The sequence below is a fragment of the Mastomys coucha genome, unplaced genomic scaffold, assembly GCF_008632895.1.
Source record: "Mastomys coucha isolate ucsf_1 unplaced genomic scaffold, UCSF_Mcou_1 pScaffold18, whole genome shotgun sequence".
In the NCBI taxonomy this organism is placed as follows: Eukaryota; Metazoa; Chordata; class Mammalia; order Rodentia; family Muridae; genus Mastomys; species Mastomys coucha.
This window is the reverse complement of record NW_022196900.1, coordinates 4,052,840-4,070,352: the sequence shown is the minus strand read 5'-3', so window position 1 is coordinate 4,070,352 and position 17,513 is coordinate 4,052,840. Positions and strand designations below refer to the sequence as shown.

Below are 17,513 nucleotides of genomic sequence, written 5' to 3'. Positions count from 1 at the left end.
GCTTGGTCTACATAGTGAGTTCCAGGACAGCCATGCAGTATGACCTTTTTCAAACCACTACACAAGCAAATAAAAAGGAAAGAAAGTAGTAAGAATGCAGAACAAAGTGGTCATGTAGCCACTAAAACTCTTTTCTGGTTGAGAATGGCAGTGTCTCCTTTCAACATTAAATTTAGACTCAGCTAAATGATAGTCAACACAGAAAGACTCAGTTGTCAAACATCAAATTATATTAAGTCCCTGTTATTCTGCATTCTCTAAAAGAACCAAGTAAAGAAATCAATGCACACACACACACTTTTTGTTTGTTTTTAAAGTCTGGGACTGACTATGTAGCATTTGCTGTCCTGGAACTTGCTATATAGAACAGGCTGGCTTTGAACCCACAGAGCTCCACTGGTTTCTGACTCGTGGGTGCTAGGATTAAAGGCATGTACCATGAATTCTAGCTTAACACGTGGTTTAGACACAGTTCTATTACTCTCCAATGAAGTTTCATTACTTTCTTCATCACTATCAAAACAACCCAAACATTACTCTAACAGAAAGAATCTTTATTGTTCCAAAATAAATCTACAGACAGCCTTAGCTATAGTAAATGAAATTATTTTTATGCTTCTATTTTTTCTGTAAAACACATTTGCTCCTTGGAGGATTTCACTTTTCTTTTACTTAAACAACTGTGTAACCTAATGTCTTGAGACTACATCTATGAACTGTTTATAATTAATGCTAGTAACATCATCTCTTGTAAGTGTAGTTTGTGTATGATGTATGCATATGTGGTCATGTTGTGAATATGGGTTCACAGGTGCCACAGAACACATGTGCAGGTCAGAGCTTGAAATGGGGTCTCTTATTCTTTGCTACTGTGTGTGCCAGACTTGCTGGCCCGAGAGTTTCTGATCTCGTGCCTTTGCCTCTCAACTCCTGGTAGGGATAAACACTCGGGTTACTATCATTGTGCTACTGAATCCAATTCTTCCTTAGCTCTGAGGATATTACCTCAGGTTGTTACACCATGTGGCAAGTGCTTCACCCACTGAACCATCTCCCTAACCAGTCTTCCAAACTTTCTAAAGGAAAAATCATTTCACAACATCAAATTCTTAAAAATGTCTGCACTAGCTGGGCATGAGGGGCACATGCTTAAACAATCCCAGTGCTTTGTGAGTTTGAGGCTAGCCTAATCTACATAACAAATCCTAAGCCAAGCCAGTCAAGGCTACATAGTGAGACTCTTGTCTCTAAAAAAATTTTTTAAAAAGTTCTTAGGCAAATGGATGGAACCAAAAAATTATCATCCTGAGTGAGATAACCCAATGACAAAAGAACACACATGGTATGTACTCTCTGATAGGTGGTTATTAGCCCAGAAGTTCAGAATACTTGAAGTACAATCCACAAACCACAAGAAACTCAAGAAGGAAGACCAAAGTGTGGATACTTCATTCCTTCTTAAAAGGGGGATCAAAATACCCATGGAAGTCGTTCCAGAGACTAACTATGGAGCAGAGACTGAAGGAAGGGCACTCTGCCCTGATATAGCTGTCTCCTGAGAGGCTCTGACAGTACCTGACTAATATAGAAGTAGAGGCTCACAGCCATCCATTGAACTGAGTACAGTCCCCAATGAAGGAGTTAAAGAAAGGACCCAAGGAGCTGAAGGGTTTGCAGCTCCTTAGGACGAACAACAATATGAACTAACTAGTATCCTCAGGCTCCCAGGGACTAAATCACCAACCAAGGAGTACACATGGTGGAACTGATGGCTCTGGCAGCATGTGTATAGTAGAGGATTGCAAAGTCAATCATCAATAGGAGGAGAGGCCCTAGGTCCTGTGAAGGTTCTGTGCCCCAGTGTAGGGGAATGCCAGGGCCAGTAAGCGGGAGAGGGTGGGGTGGCGAGCAGGGGGGGGGAGGGAAAAGGGGTTTGTTCTTGTTGTTTTTTGGGCTTTTTGTTTTTTGAGGAGAAACTGGGAAAGGAGAAATCATATGACATGTAAATAAAGAAAATATCTAATAAAAAAATCATTGGTAAAAATTGTTGGGGAAATACACTACTAATGCAATCCCAGATATTAGTTGGTTATAAATGAGAAAGAGTATCTTTATGCTGGGGAACAATACAGCAATATACTAGATTTCTTTACCAGGATATCAAATAAAATGTCCCTAACAAAAAGACAAAGTATGTACTTTCTGGATGACTATGAAGAAAATATCACCCTATCTAGTATCTCTGTCAAAAATGGTTTTTTTAAAACAATTTTTTAATTTATGTGAGTATACTGTAGCTGTCTTCAGACACACCAGAAGAGAGTATCAGATTCCATTACAGATGGTTATGAGCCACTGTGTGGTTGCTGGGAACTGAACTCAGTACCTCTGGAAGAGCATTCAGTGCTCTTATCCACTGAGCCATCTCTCCAGCCCCTGTCAAAAATGTTTAAACTGACTCTAAACACAAAGAAATAATCAAGTAAAACCAAATTAAATTATATTCTCAAAATTGACAGTCTCAGTTCTAAAAAAAAAAAAAGAGAGAGAGAGAGAGAGAGAGAGTATCTTACACAGCTAGAGGAAAACCACAGAAAAGGAATTTTGCTAAATTTAAGGAGACTAAAGAAATAGCAAAAACAAATATAATTCTTTTTTATTCTTGGCTAGATGGTTCATATGTCAAAAATTAAAAATGCTATTTTATTCATTTTTAAAAAGGAAAAATGCAGGCTAGAGAGAAGACTCAGTGGTTAAGAACACTGACTGCTCTTCCAAAAGTCTTGAGTTCAAATCCCAGCAACCACATGGTGACTCACAACTATCTGTAATGAGATCTGATGCCCTCTTCTGGGGTATCTGAAGACAGCTACAATGTACTTAGATATAATAAGAAATAAATTTTTAGGCCAGACTGAGCAGGGGCAGAGCAAGCAGGGCCGACCAGAGTTAGCGGGATCAACCAGAGCAAGCAGAAGTCCTGAATTCAAACTCCCAGCAACCACATGATGGCTCACAACCATCAATACAGCTACAGTGTACTCATATATAGATTAAATAAATAAATAAATGAACAAATCTTTAAAAAAAAAAAGGGGGGGGTGCTAGCGAGATGGCTCAGAGGGTAAGAGCACTGACTGCTTTTCCGAAGGTCCTGAGTTCGGATCCCAGCAACCACATGGTGGCTCACAACCATCTGTAATGAGATCGGTTGCCCTCTTCTGGTGCTGTCTGAAGACAGCTGCAGAAAATTACACCGGAGTGAGCGGGGCGGAGCAAGCGGGGCCAGCAGAGGTCCTGAGATCAACAGCAGACACACATATGATGGATCACAGTCATCTGTACAGCTACAGTGTACTCATACACATAAAAATGAAATAAAATAAATCTTTAAAAAAAAAAAAGGAAAAATACAAGCCTGGGTTTTATCATGATACTCTGATACAAAATAAAATACAGTAATTTTTTTAAAAGAAAAAGGGAAAATGTGTACAAAAACCACTGGGAGAAGTAAAGAAATATGTATTAGATTTGGTTTTTTGAGACAGGGTTTCTCTGTGTAGCCCTGGCTGTCCTGGAACTCACTCTGTAGACCAGGCTGGCCTCGAACTCAGAAATCCGCCTGCTTCTGCCTCCCAAGTGCTGGGATTAAAGGTACGGGCCACCACTGCCCAGCCCAAAATTTCTTAGTATTATCTATCATAGCACTAAGGTTATATAAGATAAAGTCCCCTTTTCAGAAGTTGTGCTGAAGTACCTTCTAGTGATGCAACATAACGTCTACAACTTACTGTAAAATATCAGGAAAAAGAGCACATGTAGATTAATATATTAGAGATAATGAAAGCAAATAAATGTGGCTATGTGTTAATGCAACCAAGTCTAAGCAACAAGGATATGAGTATTCATTGTATTACTTCCCCAAAATTTTAAATTGAAATAATTTTTTAAAATACTGGGGAATAGGAGAAGCACAAACATAAGTTTTTCGTTTGTACTTATAATATATGAGATTAGTCTATGGAAGGGCACATAAAAATAGCAGTATACAAGGAACTAGGAGACAGGAAGGTATGAGATAGAGAAAGATCATTCATGTAGTGGGAGATTCTTCACTGAATACCATACTGTACCTTAAAATTTATCTCAACATATAAATATTGTGTATTGAAGAAATTAATAAAATGAATTAAAGTTCCAGCAAAAATACCAAATTTGCTGTAATATTATATTGGTTTTCTTATGAACTTCTAAGGAAATAAACAGTAAAGACTATTCAAACAGTTATACTGGTCATTTCTCTGTTCTAAACTTAGCAAACTGTTTGTCAAAATTACTGATGCAGAGAAGAGATGAGGTAGAAGGGGCAGGTTTTGTTCAGCCACTCACCCAGGTGGGCATGTCCTCACTGGCAGGCTGGCAAAGACAACTCTCGCTACTGGAAACGTGTAAACATGAGTGTGTGGGAAAGAGACCAAGGCCGGTCACACTGCTACACTTCCACTGCCAACTCCATCAATCACCAGGATCCTGCCTGTCAGTTGCCATCATGGGCCCTGGATCAATACCAACCTGAGAGCCCGACGCTCTGGATAATCAAGGTCGTAACTCTGCATAGAGTCATTGCAAGAGTCACGGGAACTGCCTTGGAGAAACAGCTGCTGTGGCAGTCGCACAGTCACAGGGAACTGGTGCACAGAAGCATTGGGCTGGGTAGTTGTGTGGTAAGGTGGCGGGGCGCTATTGCTGGTCTCACTGCGGTAGTCACTGTCCCGGTCATCGACGGCACTATCAGGGTCTTCAAAGGCTGCAGAAAAAACACAGACCAACCACCCAAGTTTTATGTAATTTTTCAGAATGTTTCCTGCTTCTAACTTAGGTAGCTCTATAGCTGAAGCTTAAAAATAAGAGTAAACATTGAGCTGCACACAAGTCCAGGGGCATCTAAATGGTCTGTCTCCTTATCAGGAGATAAGGACATGAAAGTTTCATTTTTCTGTTGATTCTTAGAGGAAGACCTAAAATTGTATTTTCCCAATGCAAAATTCTCTGGAATTCTGCTTCCAGTTTTCTAGCTAGCATGACCTAATTAAGCTCTGCTTTGAAATATCTCCCAGAGATTCTGGGGCTCTGTGATTACCAAAGGGGAAACAGCAAAGGGAAAATGGTCTTTTCCATGTCTTAGAAGAAAATATATTTTAATTTTAATTTAAAGTTGGTCTGGAGTTTACAGACTTTAAAATGCATGGACTGAGCCAAATAAGCGTGCATATCAGAAGCTGGACCTGGAATCAGGACAGCCATGGTCAGGGCTTTCATATCAATCCAAAGGCTCCAAGTTCAGCTTAAGAACAGCAACAGAACTGATTTGCTGTAATACAAGTTTCCCTAATAATTCCTATCAAGAGTCTACACCTGTGCTCAGAATTCCTATCTTGAGTGTGGCCTGAGAAAAGCTGAAAATGTATCCACACTCTTCACTTGACAATGCAATAGTGATCAAAATTAGTTTTGCTTTTAAAACCAACAATGATTAGCTAGATTTTCTTAATAACTAAAACAACATCACAAATAAAACCTGTGTTTGGAAAGGATTGAACCTAACAGTATGTAAACCACATTACAGAAAAGCCATATCTGATACTATATCCATATGTGTATGATTAACAAGGTCCCACATGTCCTTTTTTGCCAAGTTCCTATTTGGCTCAGAGTAAAGAAAAGGAAAATTCACCATTCCAAAATGGCAATACTTTTAGCACATAATGGGCACCTCATAACAGTAATTTTGAAAGATAATCTCAGTAGCAGTATAGGCTGAAGAAATCTCCCCAAGACTGTAAGATCAAATTTACACTTGGGTAGAAAATCCTGGCTTGTGCTCATAGAGCAGAAATGACAAAGACCCACTGAATTCAAACACACAAACAAAAAAGCAGACAAAACTGATGAAACAAACACACAGCTATAGCTCCAGACCTTGCAAGGTAGAGGCAAGAGGATTAGGAATTCAAAGCCATCCTTATCTATACAGCCTGGGCAATGTGAGCTCTGTCATGTATTGGCCAGAGAACTTAATCTTGGGTTGGAAAAGGATATCAAGTTTTTAAAAACTTCAGGATTCCCCTACTCTGGGGCATCGACCCTTCACAGGACCAAGGGCCCCCCTCTCACTGATGCCTGACAAGGCCATCCTCTGCTACATATGCAGTGGAAGCCATGGGTCCCCCATGCATATTCTTTGGTTGGTGGTTTAGTCCCTGGAAACTCTGGGGGGGTCTGGTTGATTAATATTGTTGTTCTTCCTATGGGGTTGCAAACCCCTTCAGCTCTTTCAGTCCTTCCCCTAACTCCTCCTTGAGGTGGGAGTGGGTGGAAGGGTGGGAAAAGCCCCCTCATAGAAGCAGAGGGGAGGGAAGAGGGAATAGGGGGTTTGTGGAAGGGGAAACTGGGAAAAGGGATAACATTTGAAATGTAAATAAATAAAATAACCAATAAAAAGAAGTGAGATAAAAAAAAAATTTTAAACTTCAGGAAAAAACAGACAGTGAAAAGGACTCCCAGGCTTCAATGTTAGTCTACAGATAATGGGAACAAGAATGAAACACATTTGAGCACTGAAGTGAATTAGAAATGAAGGGAAAGGTAAACCCTTCAGCTTGAATAAAATGTCACTTAGTGTGTGGGGTACAGCCTCTATGACTTACCCCTCAGTGCCATGTGACCTAGAGATGAAAACAGCTTTACAGAAAAAGAACAATTGCTGAGTGCAAGATTGACTGTCACTTAGCCAAAGGGACTTGTGAGCTAGTTTAAGGACAAACATTATAAAACAGCCAGGTGATACATGCCATTTCTGATCTTTCTCGAGCTGTTTAGAGCAGTTCTCTAGCAGGACACAAGCCACAGGAAGTACTTAGACATTCCAATGACAATGACCATATAACTCCAACCTTCCATCAGCTGGGCGCCACCGAGGCTGGTTCTTGCCCTGTCCGATGGACAAAGTCAGCCTAGAGATAAGCATTCTGGTAGAAAGAACTAGCTGCCTGCTCACCAACCTCAAGAACAAAGGTGTATTCTAGAGTAAGTAGGATGCTTCAGGGACAAGTCAAACCATGGCTCCTGTCTCTCATTCCCCAAGGGGACATTTGGCTAGACTAATGAACCAGAAACGTGTCTATGCTGCAGATCCCCCCAGCTCTACCATCACACGGCCACAGTAAGTGCACAACAGTAAACTGTCTCAGTTCAGCTCAGAATAAACTTTCTTCTGGTTAAAGCACTCTTATGTCAGGAGACCAAGAGTGCCAACACCAAGTGCTGATAGCCCACAGTGTCTAGGAAATAGCTCAGTAGCTATTGACTGCAACTTTATTGTTTAATTCTCACGCAAAATCACTCTCCTCACTTCCCTTCTCCTCCTCTTTTCCTCCTCCCTACCCTACCCTGCCACCATTTAAACAGAAGAGAACTGAATTACATGTACTGATATGTACGAATATCTAGCTTCATAACTGAGAGAGAAAACATAAAAAGGAAAGAAAAAAATCTGGGCTGCCAAGATGACTCAGTAGGTACAGGCAACTGATGACCTGAGTTCAGTCCTTGAGAGCTACATGCTGGAAGAAAGAACCAACTCCTACAAGTTAACCTCTGACCTCCACACTCCCACAGACAGGCATGTGCAACACGCACGCGCGCACACACACACACATGCACGCATGCACACACACAATACACACACATACATACACACATACACACACACACACACACACACACACACACACACACACACACACACACTTGAAAGAAAAGGTCTGGAAAATGATAAGGAATTGAATGCTTACGTACTCTGATGCTCTCCCCAGCCCAAATAGGTCCAGTGACCTAAGGAGACCACAAAGAAGAAGCAAAAGAAGTATGACAGATATAATTTTAGTAGGAATTAAAAATAAAAGATCATTTCTCCCTCCCACCAATTCTTATATGACTTATACTCCTGCCCACTCTATTTGTGGGCCACAAGCTTTACATTACAGATTATCTACCTTCTAAAAACCATGAGGCAAATCTACACAATATCTTTGCTCTTTGCTGTTTACTACAGAACAAAATTGCTGATGTGCTGCTGTTCAAGCCTCCTTCTAGGTCTCTCAGAATATCATCATTTAGAAGCTCATATGTCTTTGCTTAGTCAAAATAAAATCTTGCTCTCCTGTCTCAAAGGAGTACTTCCCTGTGCCCGTGCTCTCTAAGCTTGGGCCTGCCATAGTATATCCATAAGAAGCTCAGCCATGTCACCACGTACAAACAGGTGATCATCCATCTGAGATCCACTCCTGCTACTCTCTAGAGAGGATGGTTTAAAAGTGGGGAGGAACAATGTCTATCTCTTAAAACCTTATCCTCTAATTTTCTAATACATAATAAAATACTCTAGCATATTAGATTTTCATAGGAAAGCACTTTTTCTGAATTACATATAACATTTCAATTAAGATTATCAAAATACAAACTTTGAAGAATAGGAAAAAAAGCATTTTCTACCCACTTTCAAAGCAAAAAGTAAAAAATTAGTTAAATTTAAATCCTTTCCTATATCCAAAATGAATTTGGAACAAAAAACTAGATAAAGATCATCAGTTAATCCTAGGATAAAGGAAATAATTTGACTTCTTGATTAGGACCATAAGCTTTAAGCTAAGCTCAATTCTCCTGGCTCTATTATCTACTAACAATATGGTCTTGGAAACCTCACTGCAGATACTTCCTCATTTGTAATATGAGAATAAGAACTCGAGTCCCTTTGTGTCATAAGGACTAGGTGAGAAAGCGTACATCAAGTGAGTAGTCCCTGGAATTTGATCAGCAGCTACCATTTGGTGGTTTTCAGGTTGCCAGGTTTTTGCTTGTCTTATAGGTTTCTACTAAACGGGTGGCAGAAAGGAAAAAATTCCTTGACCTGTGCTTTCTGGCAGTGCTAAGATCCACAAGGAATATGAAATGTCTGGTCCAGAAGACTCAGATTTTTGAGAATCTTGAAAGACCCAAAATTCTGGGGGCATCAACTGAGCTCAGTGGGTTACACTCACCTGAAGGCCCCATGCCCAGCAAACACTACTACTACTGAGTCACAGGCTGTTTAGCTGATCACTGATAAGTCCTTTCTTCCCTAGGATGTACATCTCTGTTTACTCCTCAGAGATAACGGTACACTGGTTTGGTGTACCATTTTAATTTTTTTATAATTGAGTTTATTGCCTAGTCATGGGTAGGGATAAAAAGAAAATTCTCCCAGGCTATAGTACTGTTGTCATGGCAACTTCTAGAGGGTAATTACCTTGCTTCTTTTTAAAAGAAAATTTTTAAAAAAATCATATATTGCTCCAGGCAAGTGATAAGGCTATTTCCAACTAACTCTGAGCCCAAAGGCAGCTCTCCCTGCAGACACAGCTTCCTCCTTGAGCTCTTCAAAACAGAGCATAGTTTCTTCTACTTAATTAAGTATGTACTCATTACATAAAGAAACTGAATGTATAATCTGATTCCAGCTATCAGAACCATCCTAAACCTGAGGGAGCATGCCCCACTTCTCAGGCACTCTAATAATCCAGTCTCTATTCTCAGAACTTCAACCCAAAAGCATTATAACAGAAATAATACTATACTTTAGTCAAGAAAGTATCCTTCCCCACCCCCAAAATACATCTCACTAGTTAATAGGACAATAATTAAGACTAGTTTTACTGTGAAAGCATCCAATCACAGGGTATCTTCAGTAGTATTTAGAAATCAAGTAATGTTAGGAATGTGGAATTATCTGGAAGGCAAAACAGAGCTATTGCATCTTTTAAGAGAAAGGAAATAGGATCCAGTGTCTATTTCATAAAGAGGACTGTGATGCAGTGTAGCCAATGGGGCTGTGAGGGAAGCTGATGCACACACTCGTCAACAGCCTGGACTATGTATGTCACAGAAAGGGCAGGAAACGCGGAAAGATAGATCCATGAGACATTCTGAAGGTAAAATCAATCAGGCTTGATGAGTAACTCAATATAGCAAGCTTTTTGGCTTGAGCTAATAGATGAATGTAGCATTAATCACTGAGAAGTAGTACATAAACACAAGGTAAGGATGAGGGATATGATCAAGTGAAAATTAGGCATATTAACTCTAGTATATCTATTGGATACATTAATTGAATTTTGTTCAATACACAGCTAGGTATCTAAAAAGAGCACTCAGAAAAAAGATGGGGAGAAGAGATGTTGACCTTTTTAGGATTAAATTCCTAAGAAGAGATGGCTGTTTATGTTTTGTTCTTCTGTTGTATTGTATCTAAATAAAACCTAATGGAAAGCAGAAGCTCGGGTGAGAAGGGTCTGAGCAATCACTATGCTAGCCTGATGATTTGAGTTTGATGCTTGGAACTCACAAAAGTCAGATGTGCTGGCTGTATCTGTAATCCCAGCATTCCTATGGCAAAATAAAATGTGAACACAGGAGAGTCAGCTCGAAGCTGGGATATGCAGCAGACAAGATGCTCTGCCTTAAAAAACGATGGAAGGGGATAATTAACTCCTGAAAAGCTATCCTCTAACTGCTACATACACACCATAACAAGCACACACACATGCACACAAACAATAATAGTTATTAGTATTATTTGATGTTTAATGATATTTATTTAAATTTCATTAAATTCATCAAATAATAAAATTAAATTTTATTAAATAATGTTTAATAATAATTACTATTTTTAAAAGCAGAAACTCAAACAAATACTTATAAATGGATGAATAAAAACAAGAATGTATATAAGAACACTGAGGCAGATTGCAAATTAAGACTAAAAGAGACAGCTGTGGCTGTATCTCAAAAGCAGAGCACTTGGTTACCATGTGCTTAACTTTCAGACAGACAGAAAGATAGAATGAACAAATGGACTACTAGTCATGCTAGTGCACACCTGTAATCTCAGCACTGAGAAGGCTGCCACAGGAGGGTCATAAATTCAAGGGCAGCCTGGGATATGAAGCAAGACTGTTGTCAGGAAACCAGAGATGATATGGTGGGAGGGGCTACAGAGAAGAATGATAACAATCACCTTTTAAACAAGGAGGGAGAGAACAACTTCAGTGACTGATGGTGCAGAGTGTCTGTGAGGTCCTGAAGACACCGAAGCTCTTATACATTTCTAGCAAGAATGCAAAGGGCAGAACATTCTAAAGAATGCTTTTTGGCATTTCTTGTAAGGTTATGCACACATCATACAATCCAGTCATATCCCTACTTGATTTTTATCCAAAAGAAACAAAAACATGCTCACACAAAAACCTATACAAGAATGTTTGCGGTTGCTTGTTTCAGTTTTTAGAATCAACAAAAACTGGAAATAGAAATGTCCTTCAACTGACAAATGGGTAAACAAACTGGCACACTCACAGAGTAGTATATTAGTCAGGAGAAATGAGGGATGAAGCACTGCCACACGTAGGTGTATCTCAAACACATTACAAGTTAAAGACGACAGACTCAAAAAGCAAAGTGCTGTGTGATTCCATTTATATGCCATTCTGAAAGAAGCAATACTGGAGATATAGAGAGCAGTAGTTGCTATGGGATAAGAGTGGAAGAGGCTGACTACAAAGAGGTAAAAGGAATTTTGGGAGATCAGAAAACTGCTGTATATCTCAATTATGGTAGAGATTACAAAATATGGCTAGCTAAAAATTTTAACAACATATGCCAAAAGGCAAAGTTTACTGTATATAAATTATACATTAATAAGTTGGTCTTTTGTACTAGGTGTGGTAGTGCATGCCTTTAATCCTAACACTCATAAGGCAGAAAGGCAGATGGATCTCCGAATTTGAGACCAGCCTGTTCTACAAAATGAGTCCCAGGACAGACAGAGCTACACAGTGAAACCCTGTCTCAACCCCTCCCCCAAAGTCTTCTGAAACAAGTAGAAGAGTTTACCAGACTCTGCAAAGAAGTCATACAGACAGCACACTGGTCAGCAGAAATACACAGTAAGAAGTATTTTCAATGAGAAATTTGAATGAATAAAAGCTACAATAAAGATTTCATGCAATGGAAGGAAGAGTCATCAAAAGTTTCTGCAATTTGTCTAGTAAAATGCCAAATGTGAGCAGAAAAGAAAAGCTATTTCCTATCACAGGATGCCAAAGAGAAAACAAGCAACGAAAGACAGTAGCCAAATGTACTACAGAGACAAATCAGTAACATTATCTTAACTAGACATTCACACAAGCCAAGTGAGTATAAAAATGACTATTTTAATTAACATGGTAATGTTATCACTTCTGGAGAGCCTCAAGTCTTTATTGCTCACGTTTAACAGAGGAAGAGTCAATCCCACCCTGGCTCAATGGCACTTGTTACAAAGAGTCTCGTAAGCTAGCTAGCACTCTCTAAGAGACCTGAAAAATCACACCATTTTTGCTTCTTTCACACTCAATACAACACTGAACATTTCTTTTTTTATTAGATATTTTCTTCATTTACATTTCAAATGATATCCCCTTTCCCGGTTTCCCCTCCGAAAAAAACCACTGTTCCCTCCCCCTGCTCACCAACCCACCCTGAACATTTCTTGAACTGAACGCATAGTTATAACACATAGCATTTCTCTATCCAAAATGAGGAATATTTTTGTCACATAACAAGCAAATCTCTAGCAGATACCAACTGGTGTCCTATAATTTGATTCAAATTTGATATCATCCAGTTGGATACAACATCAGATTCCCCAGGTAAAGCCAGTTCACAAAACTTCTGCCCTACCTCAGAAAAAAATCACAAGTCCCAGGCACATGCTTTTGACAAATCAGCTACAAACTAGGGCTGTCGTGATCCCTGGCTTAGCTTTATTTATTTAGCTTTAGTTTAGTTTATTTATTTATTTAGCTTATCTTTAGTTTTATTTAGCTAGGATGTCTAAATAAAACAGGGCAGACATTACTTATTACACCAGTTTTTTTTGTTTTTTTTTTTTTTTTTTTGTTTTTGTTTTTGTTTTTTGTTTTTTTTTTTCGAGACAGGGTTTCTCTGTATAGCCCTGGCTGTCCTGGAACTCACTCTGGAGACCAGGCTGGCCTCGAACTCAGAAATCCGCCTGCCTCTGCCTCCCAAGTGCTGGGATTAAAGGCGTGTGCCACCACCGCCCGGCTACACCAGTTTTAATAAAGACTATTATAAAAGTATACAAATGAACCGCCAGATGAGGTAATATTTAAGACAAGGGGTCCTGAGTAATAGACCAACCTCCCAATATGTGGATGTTTGTACCAATGGTGAGGTTCTCCAAATCTATATATAGTTTGAGGATTTTTATAAAAGCTCCATCATAAAGACATAACCAATAAGTTCAAACTCCAGTCCCCTAAAGCATTCTGGGGCAAAAGTTTTTAAGCTCCTTGACATAGCTTAGTCTTTTTGATGACCAATTCCCCCATCCAGGAGCCACCAGGAGGCACCTCCTTAGAATAAGAATTTCTAATTCCCAGGACATCCTGAGAGACTGAGAGACCTTTGTGAGGAACCAGAAACAAAGAAATAAATACATATTTTTTCTTGCTATAAATCACAACACCACAAGTCCTCACTGATAATGACATTGTCTGTAATGTTAAAAGCTCTGTGCTATGGAATCATCAGCAAGTGTACCTTAAAATCTAAAACTGCTTAACTCCCAACAGTGCAAAACCAGAAACCACAGACCCACTCCTAAGATCACTTTTTACTTCCTCTGTGATGTCTCATCTGTCAATGAGCTTAGGAATTTTGCCTGGAGTCTCTTTCCTCTTAGCCTTCCTCAGATGTCTGAATGTCCCTATGAAGACTTTGTATGTCCCCCATATAACTTTGTACTTGATTTAATTACAGATATTTTGCTAGACCTACAGGCTTCTAATCACTGTCCGACTCTACCTACTTAGCATACAAGTAGATTTAGAATTAGTCTCACTTCTAGCCACATATTGCCCTGTTAATAATTTGTAACAGGTTATTCAGTATTTCTCTCCATGGCTTTCAAATCAAATAAATATGAAATCTCAGGGGAGCTCAGTCTCCCAAAACTTTAGTCTCCCATGTTTTAGCTCCTTAGAGATGGGTGCTGTATCAGTCCTTGCGCTTGCCATACTCAGAGGTGGGGCCAGCAAAAGCCTGACTTCCTCCACTTGTTCCTCTTCTAAAGCTGAGGCATACTCCTGCTCTTTGTTTAAAGCGAAGTATTCTAGTTTTGCAACTAGACAAACCTACAGTGCAATCACTTACTCCCTACAACACCTTAGACGGGTACCATCTCTCTACTTGCTTTCTCATTCATTAAAAGTAATGGTTAATGCTACTTACTTCTCATAGCCACATAAATAATGCAATATCACACATGTTTCTACCATGGGAAATAATAGACATTCCCCAATACTCCTTCAACAATTGTTACTCTCAAAATCATTTTTCTTACATACTGCTCAGTAACTCCAGCCCAATGTCTCTATTAACAAAATAAAAACTGGCAATTCCTTTAAGAGTTAGTTATACATACATCTATAGCTACCACCCATGTGACCAACCAAAAGAAAATATGTGACAGAAAAATGATAGTATTATTAATAACCAGACACACTACAATTCACCTATCAATAGGTGAATAGATAAGCAAAGTGTAGTGTAACCAGAAAACTACTAACAATCAAAGGGAACACTACTAGTATACTGGATAGAAGTTTGAATCTCAGCTGGGCAGTGATGGCCAATGCCTTTAACCTGAGCACTTGAGAGGCAGAGGCAGGAGGATCTCTGAGTTTGAGGCCAGCCTGGTCTGCAGAGCAAGTATGAGGACCGCCAAGGCAACACAGAGAAACCCTACCTTAAAATCAAAATGAAAAGTTGAATCTCAAAATCCTTACATTCAATGAAAGCTAGGCATGGAAAGAATGCACACTATGTAATAGACACAGAAAGAGGGCACACTGTGTAGCTATACTTACATAAACCTCTAGAACGGGCCAGGTGTGGTGGCACATGCCTGTGATGCTAGCCTAAAGTAGAAAGACTGTGAGTCAGATGGCACCCTAGACTACACAGTGAAAAACTTGCCTCAAAAACTTTTTTTTAGGATTGAAGAGCTGATTTAGCATTTATGAAAGCACTTGTTGTTGTTACAGAATTCACATAAAGTATCTCACAACTGTCTGTAGCTCCAGTTCCAGAAGATCCAATATCCATTCTGGCCTCTGTGGGCACAGCACCCTCACATGGTCCATAAACACTCGGGCAGAACACCATGCATACAAAATAAAAATAAATGTTTGAATAAAAATGTAATAACTAAAACAAAAAACATCAATGAAATGATTCCTAATAATATTCTGCTATACTCATAGATCAGTGCCTTGTCCAGTCATCATCAGAAAGACTTCCTTCCGTAGCAAATAGGAGCAGGTCCAGAGACCCACAGCCAGACATTAAAGAGATTCTAAATTGAAGGTCTTCATCGGGTCCCTCCCCTTGGAGATAGGGAAACCCTAAAGAAGAGAAGGAGGAAAGACTGTAGCAGTCAGAGGGGATAAAGGACATCAGGAGAACACAGCCCACCAAATAAACTAAGCAGGGCTCACATGGTTCACAGAGCCTGCATGGTCAGCACCAGGTCCTCTGCATATATATGTTCTGGCTGTTAGCTTGGTGCTCTTGTGAGGCTCCTAACAGTGAGAGTAGACATACCTCTGACTCTTTTGTCTGTTCTTAAGACTTTTTCCTGCCTCAATTGGGTTATCCAGCCTCAATATAAGAGCTCTGGTCTTGTCTTATTGTATCTTGTTTTGTCCTGTCTGTCCATTGTCTCTTGGAGACCTGCTCTTTTCTGAATAGAAATGGAGAAGGATTGCATCTGGGAGAGACAAAAGTTGCTGGGGACTGGGAACAGCTAGGAGAAAACTATGGTGGGGATGTATTGTATGAAAGAAGAATCTATTTTCAAAAAAAGTTAGAAACAACAAAAAATATAAAAACCCAAATCTACAGTGACCGGAAGCCGGTTGTTGTCAGGAGATGTCAGAGCGTGGAGAAACAGATGGGAAGTTTCCATTGTGGTATGTCACTAGAAGCCAAAACTAAATGAATCAAATTGTAGCTTTTCCACAGTAGGACACCATTATTATTCTAACACAAATTAAAGACACTGACCTTACTGACAGTGACATGGAGACACGGGAAAGAATCAGGTACCGATGAGCTTTCTTGTATCTTTTAATAGGGATATTCATTACTATAGCTTTTAACAAAACAATCTAGCAACACATTAAACTTTTGCCCTGCATTTGGAGCATCATCCATGTGCCCCACCAGGCAAGTGCTCAACTAAGTTGTATGCCCTTAAATTAGTCAAACAATATTATTAAAATGAGTTCATCTTTCATATATAAGTTCTGTCTCAGTATACTTGGGGTTTTTTTAATGCTTGTCTTAAAATCTTATTATTTCATTTTGGCCTTCATTTGATCTACCTTATCTATACTCTACAGGTTGCAAACTCACAGAACATCAGAGTAAAGTATTTGTCTATGTGTTTGCTTCTATGTTTTGAGCTAGTCTTGGGTAATCTGGACTGGGTAATCAAACTCACTGTGTACTGGACGATGACCCTAGTTGTCTTGACTCAGTCTCCCAAGTGCTGAGATTATAGGCATGCATAACCAAGTATAACTCAGAGCTAAGATTTACAGGCTCTGTCTTTGGGCTTCTCCCACGTTAAGCATAGAAATCCTATGTTGAAAGACAAATCAAATGAATGAAGTAGATTCTTCTTAAACTCAAGAACATTTGTTTTAATAAGAATTAGTCAAGGTTATTGTTTAAAATACAGATTTAGGGGCTGGAGAGATGGCTTAGCAACTAAGAGTAACCTTTTTCAGAAGTTCTAAGATCAGCTTCCTGCACAAACATGAACTGCAACAAGAACCCCTAATTACTGCAACAAGGTATCTGACATCCTATTCTGGGCTTCATAGGCACCTGCACTCACACATGTACACGCTTTCACACAGACGCATATGCAAACAAAAATTAAAAATAAAGGTATTTTGTTTTATTTTTTTGTTGTTATTGTTTTTGGGTTTTTTTGTCTTTTCTGAGACGGGGTTTCTGTGTAGTCCTGGCTGTCCTGAAATTCACTCTGTAGACCAGAACCTTGAACTCAGAATTCTGCTTGCCCTGCCTCCTGAGTGCTGACATTAAGGGTAAACATCACCACTGCCTGGCTTAGAGAAATAAATATTTTTTAACAATAAATTCCCAGATCCCGCTTTCAAAGATTCTAAGTCAAAAGGCAGGGAAAGGCTTAGAAATCTGTATGTTTTTGCTGTATATATTTCTTTCATGAACACTGATGATTTTTTTAATTAAGATTATATTTTTAACTTTTATTGCATTATGATGAGAAAAGTTACATGATTTCAATTTATCTGAATTTGTTA

At 39.2% G+C, this 17,513-nt stretch overlaps 1 protein-coding gene across 9 annotated transcripts in view; it reads right to left on the bottom strand.

Annotated features, from left to right (window-relative positions):
* Unc13b (unc-13 homolog B) overlaps positions 1 to 17,513 on the bottom strand; it is a 211,220-nt gene that overhangs the window by 98,115 nt on the left and 95,592 nt on the right. For 4 of the 9 annotated variants that reach the window (XM_031377174.1, XM_031377175.1, XM_031377178.1 and 1 more), the window contains exons 8-9: positions 7,858 to 7,893; positions 4,573 to 4,807 (exon numbers count right to left, since the gene is read on the bottom strand). In XM_031377174.1, coding sequence (XP_031233034.1) covers positions 4,573 to 4,807; positions 7,858 to 7,893 — 271 coding nt within the window. Of the gene's footprint in view, positions 1 to 4,572; positions 4,808 to 7,853; positions 7,894 to 17,513 lie in introns of all 9 variants that reach the window. The other 5 variants (XM_031377182.1, XM_031377176.1, XM_031377177.1 and 2 more) reach the window with 2 other exon arrangements.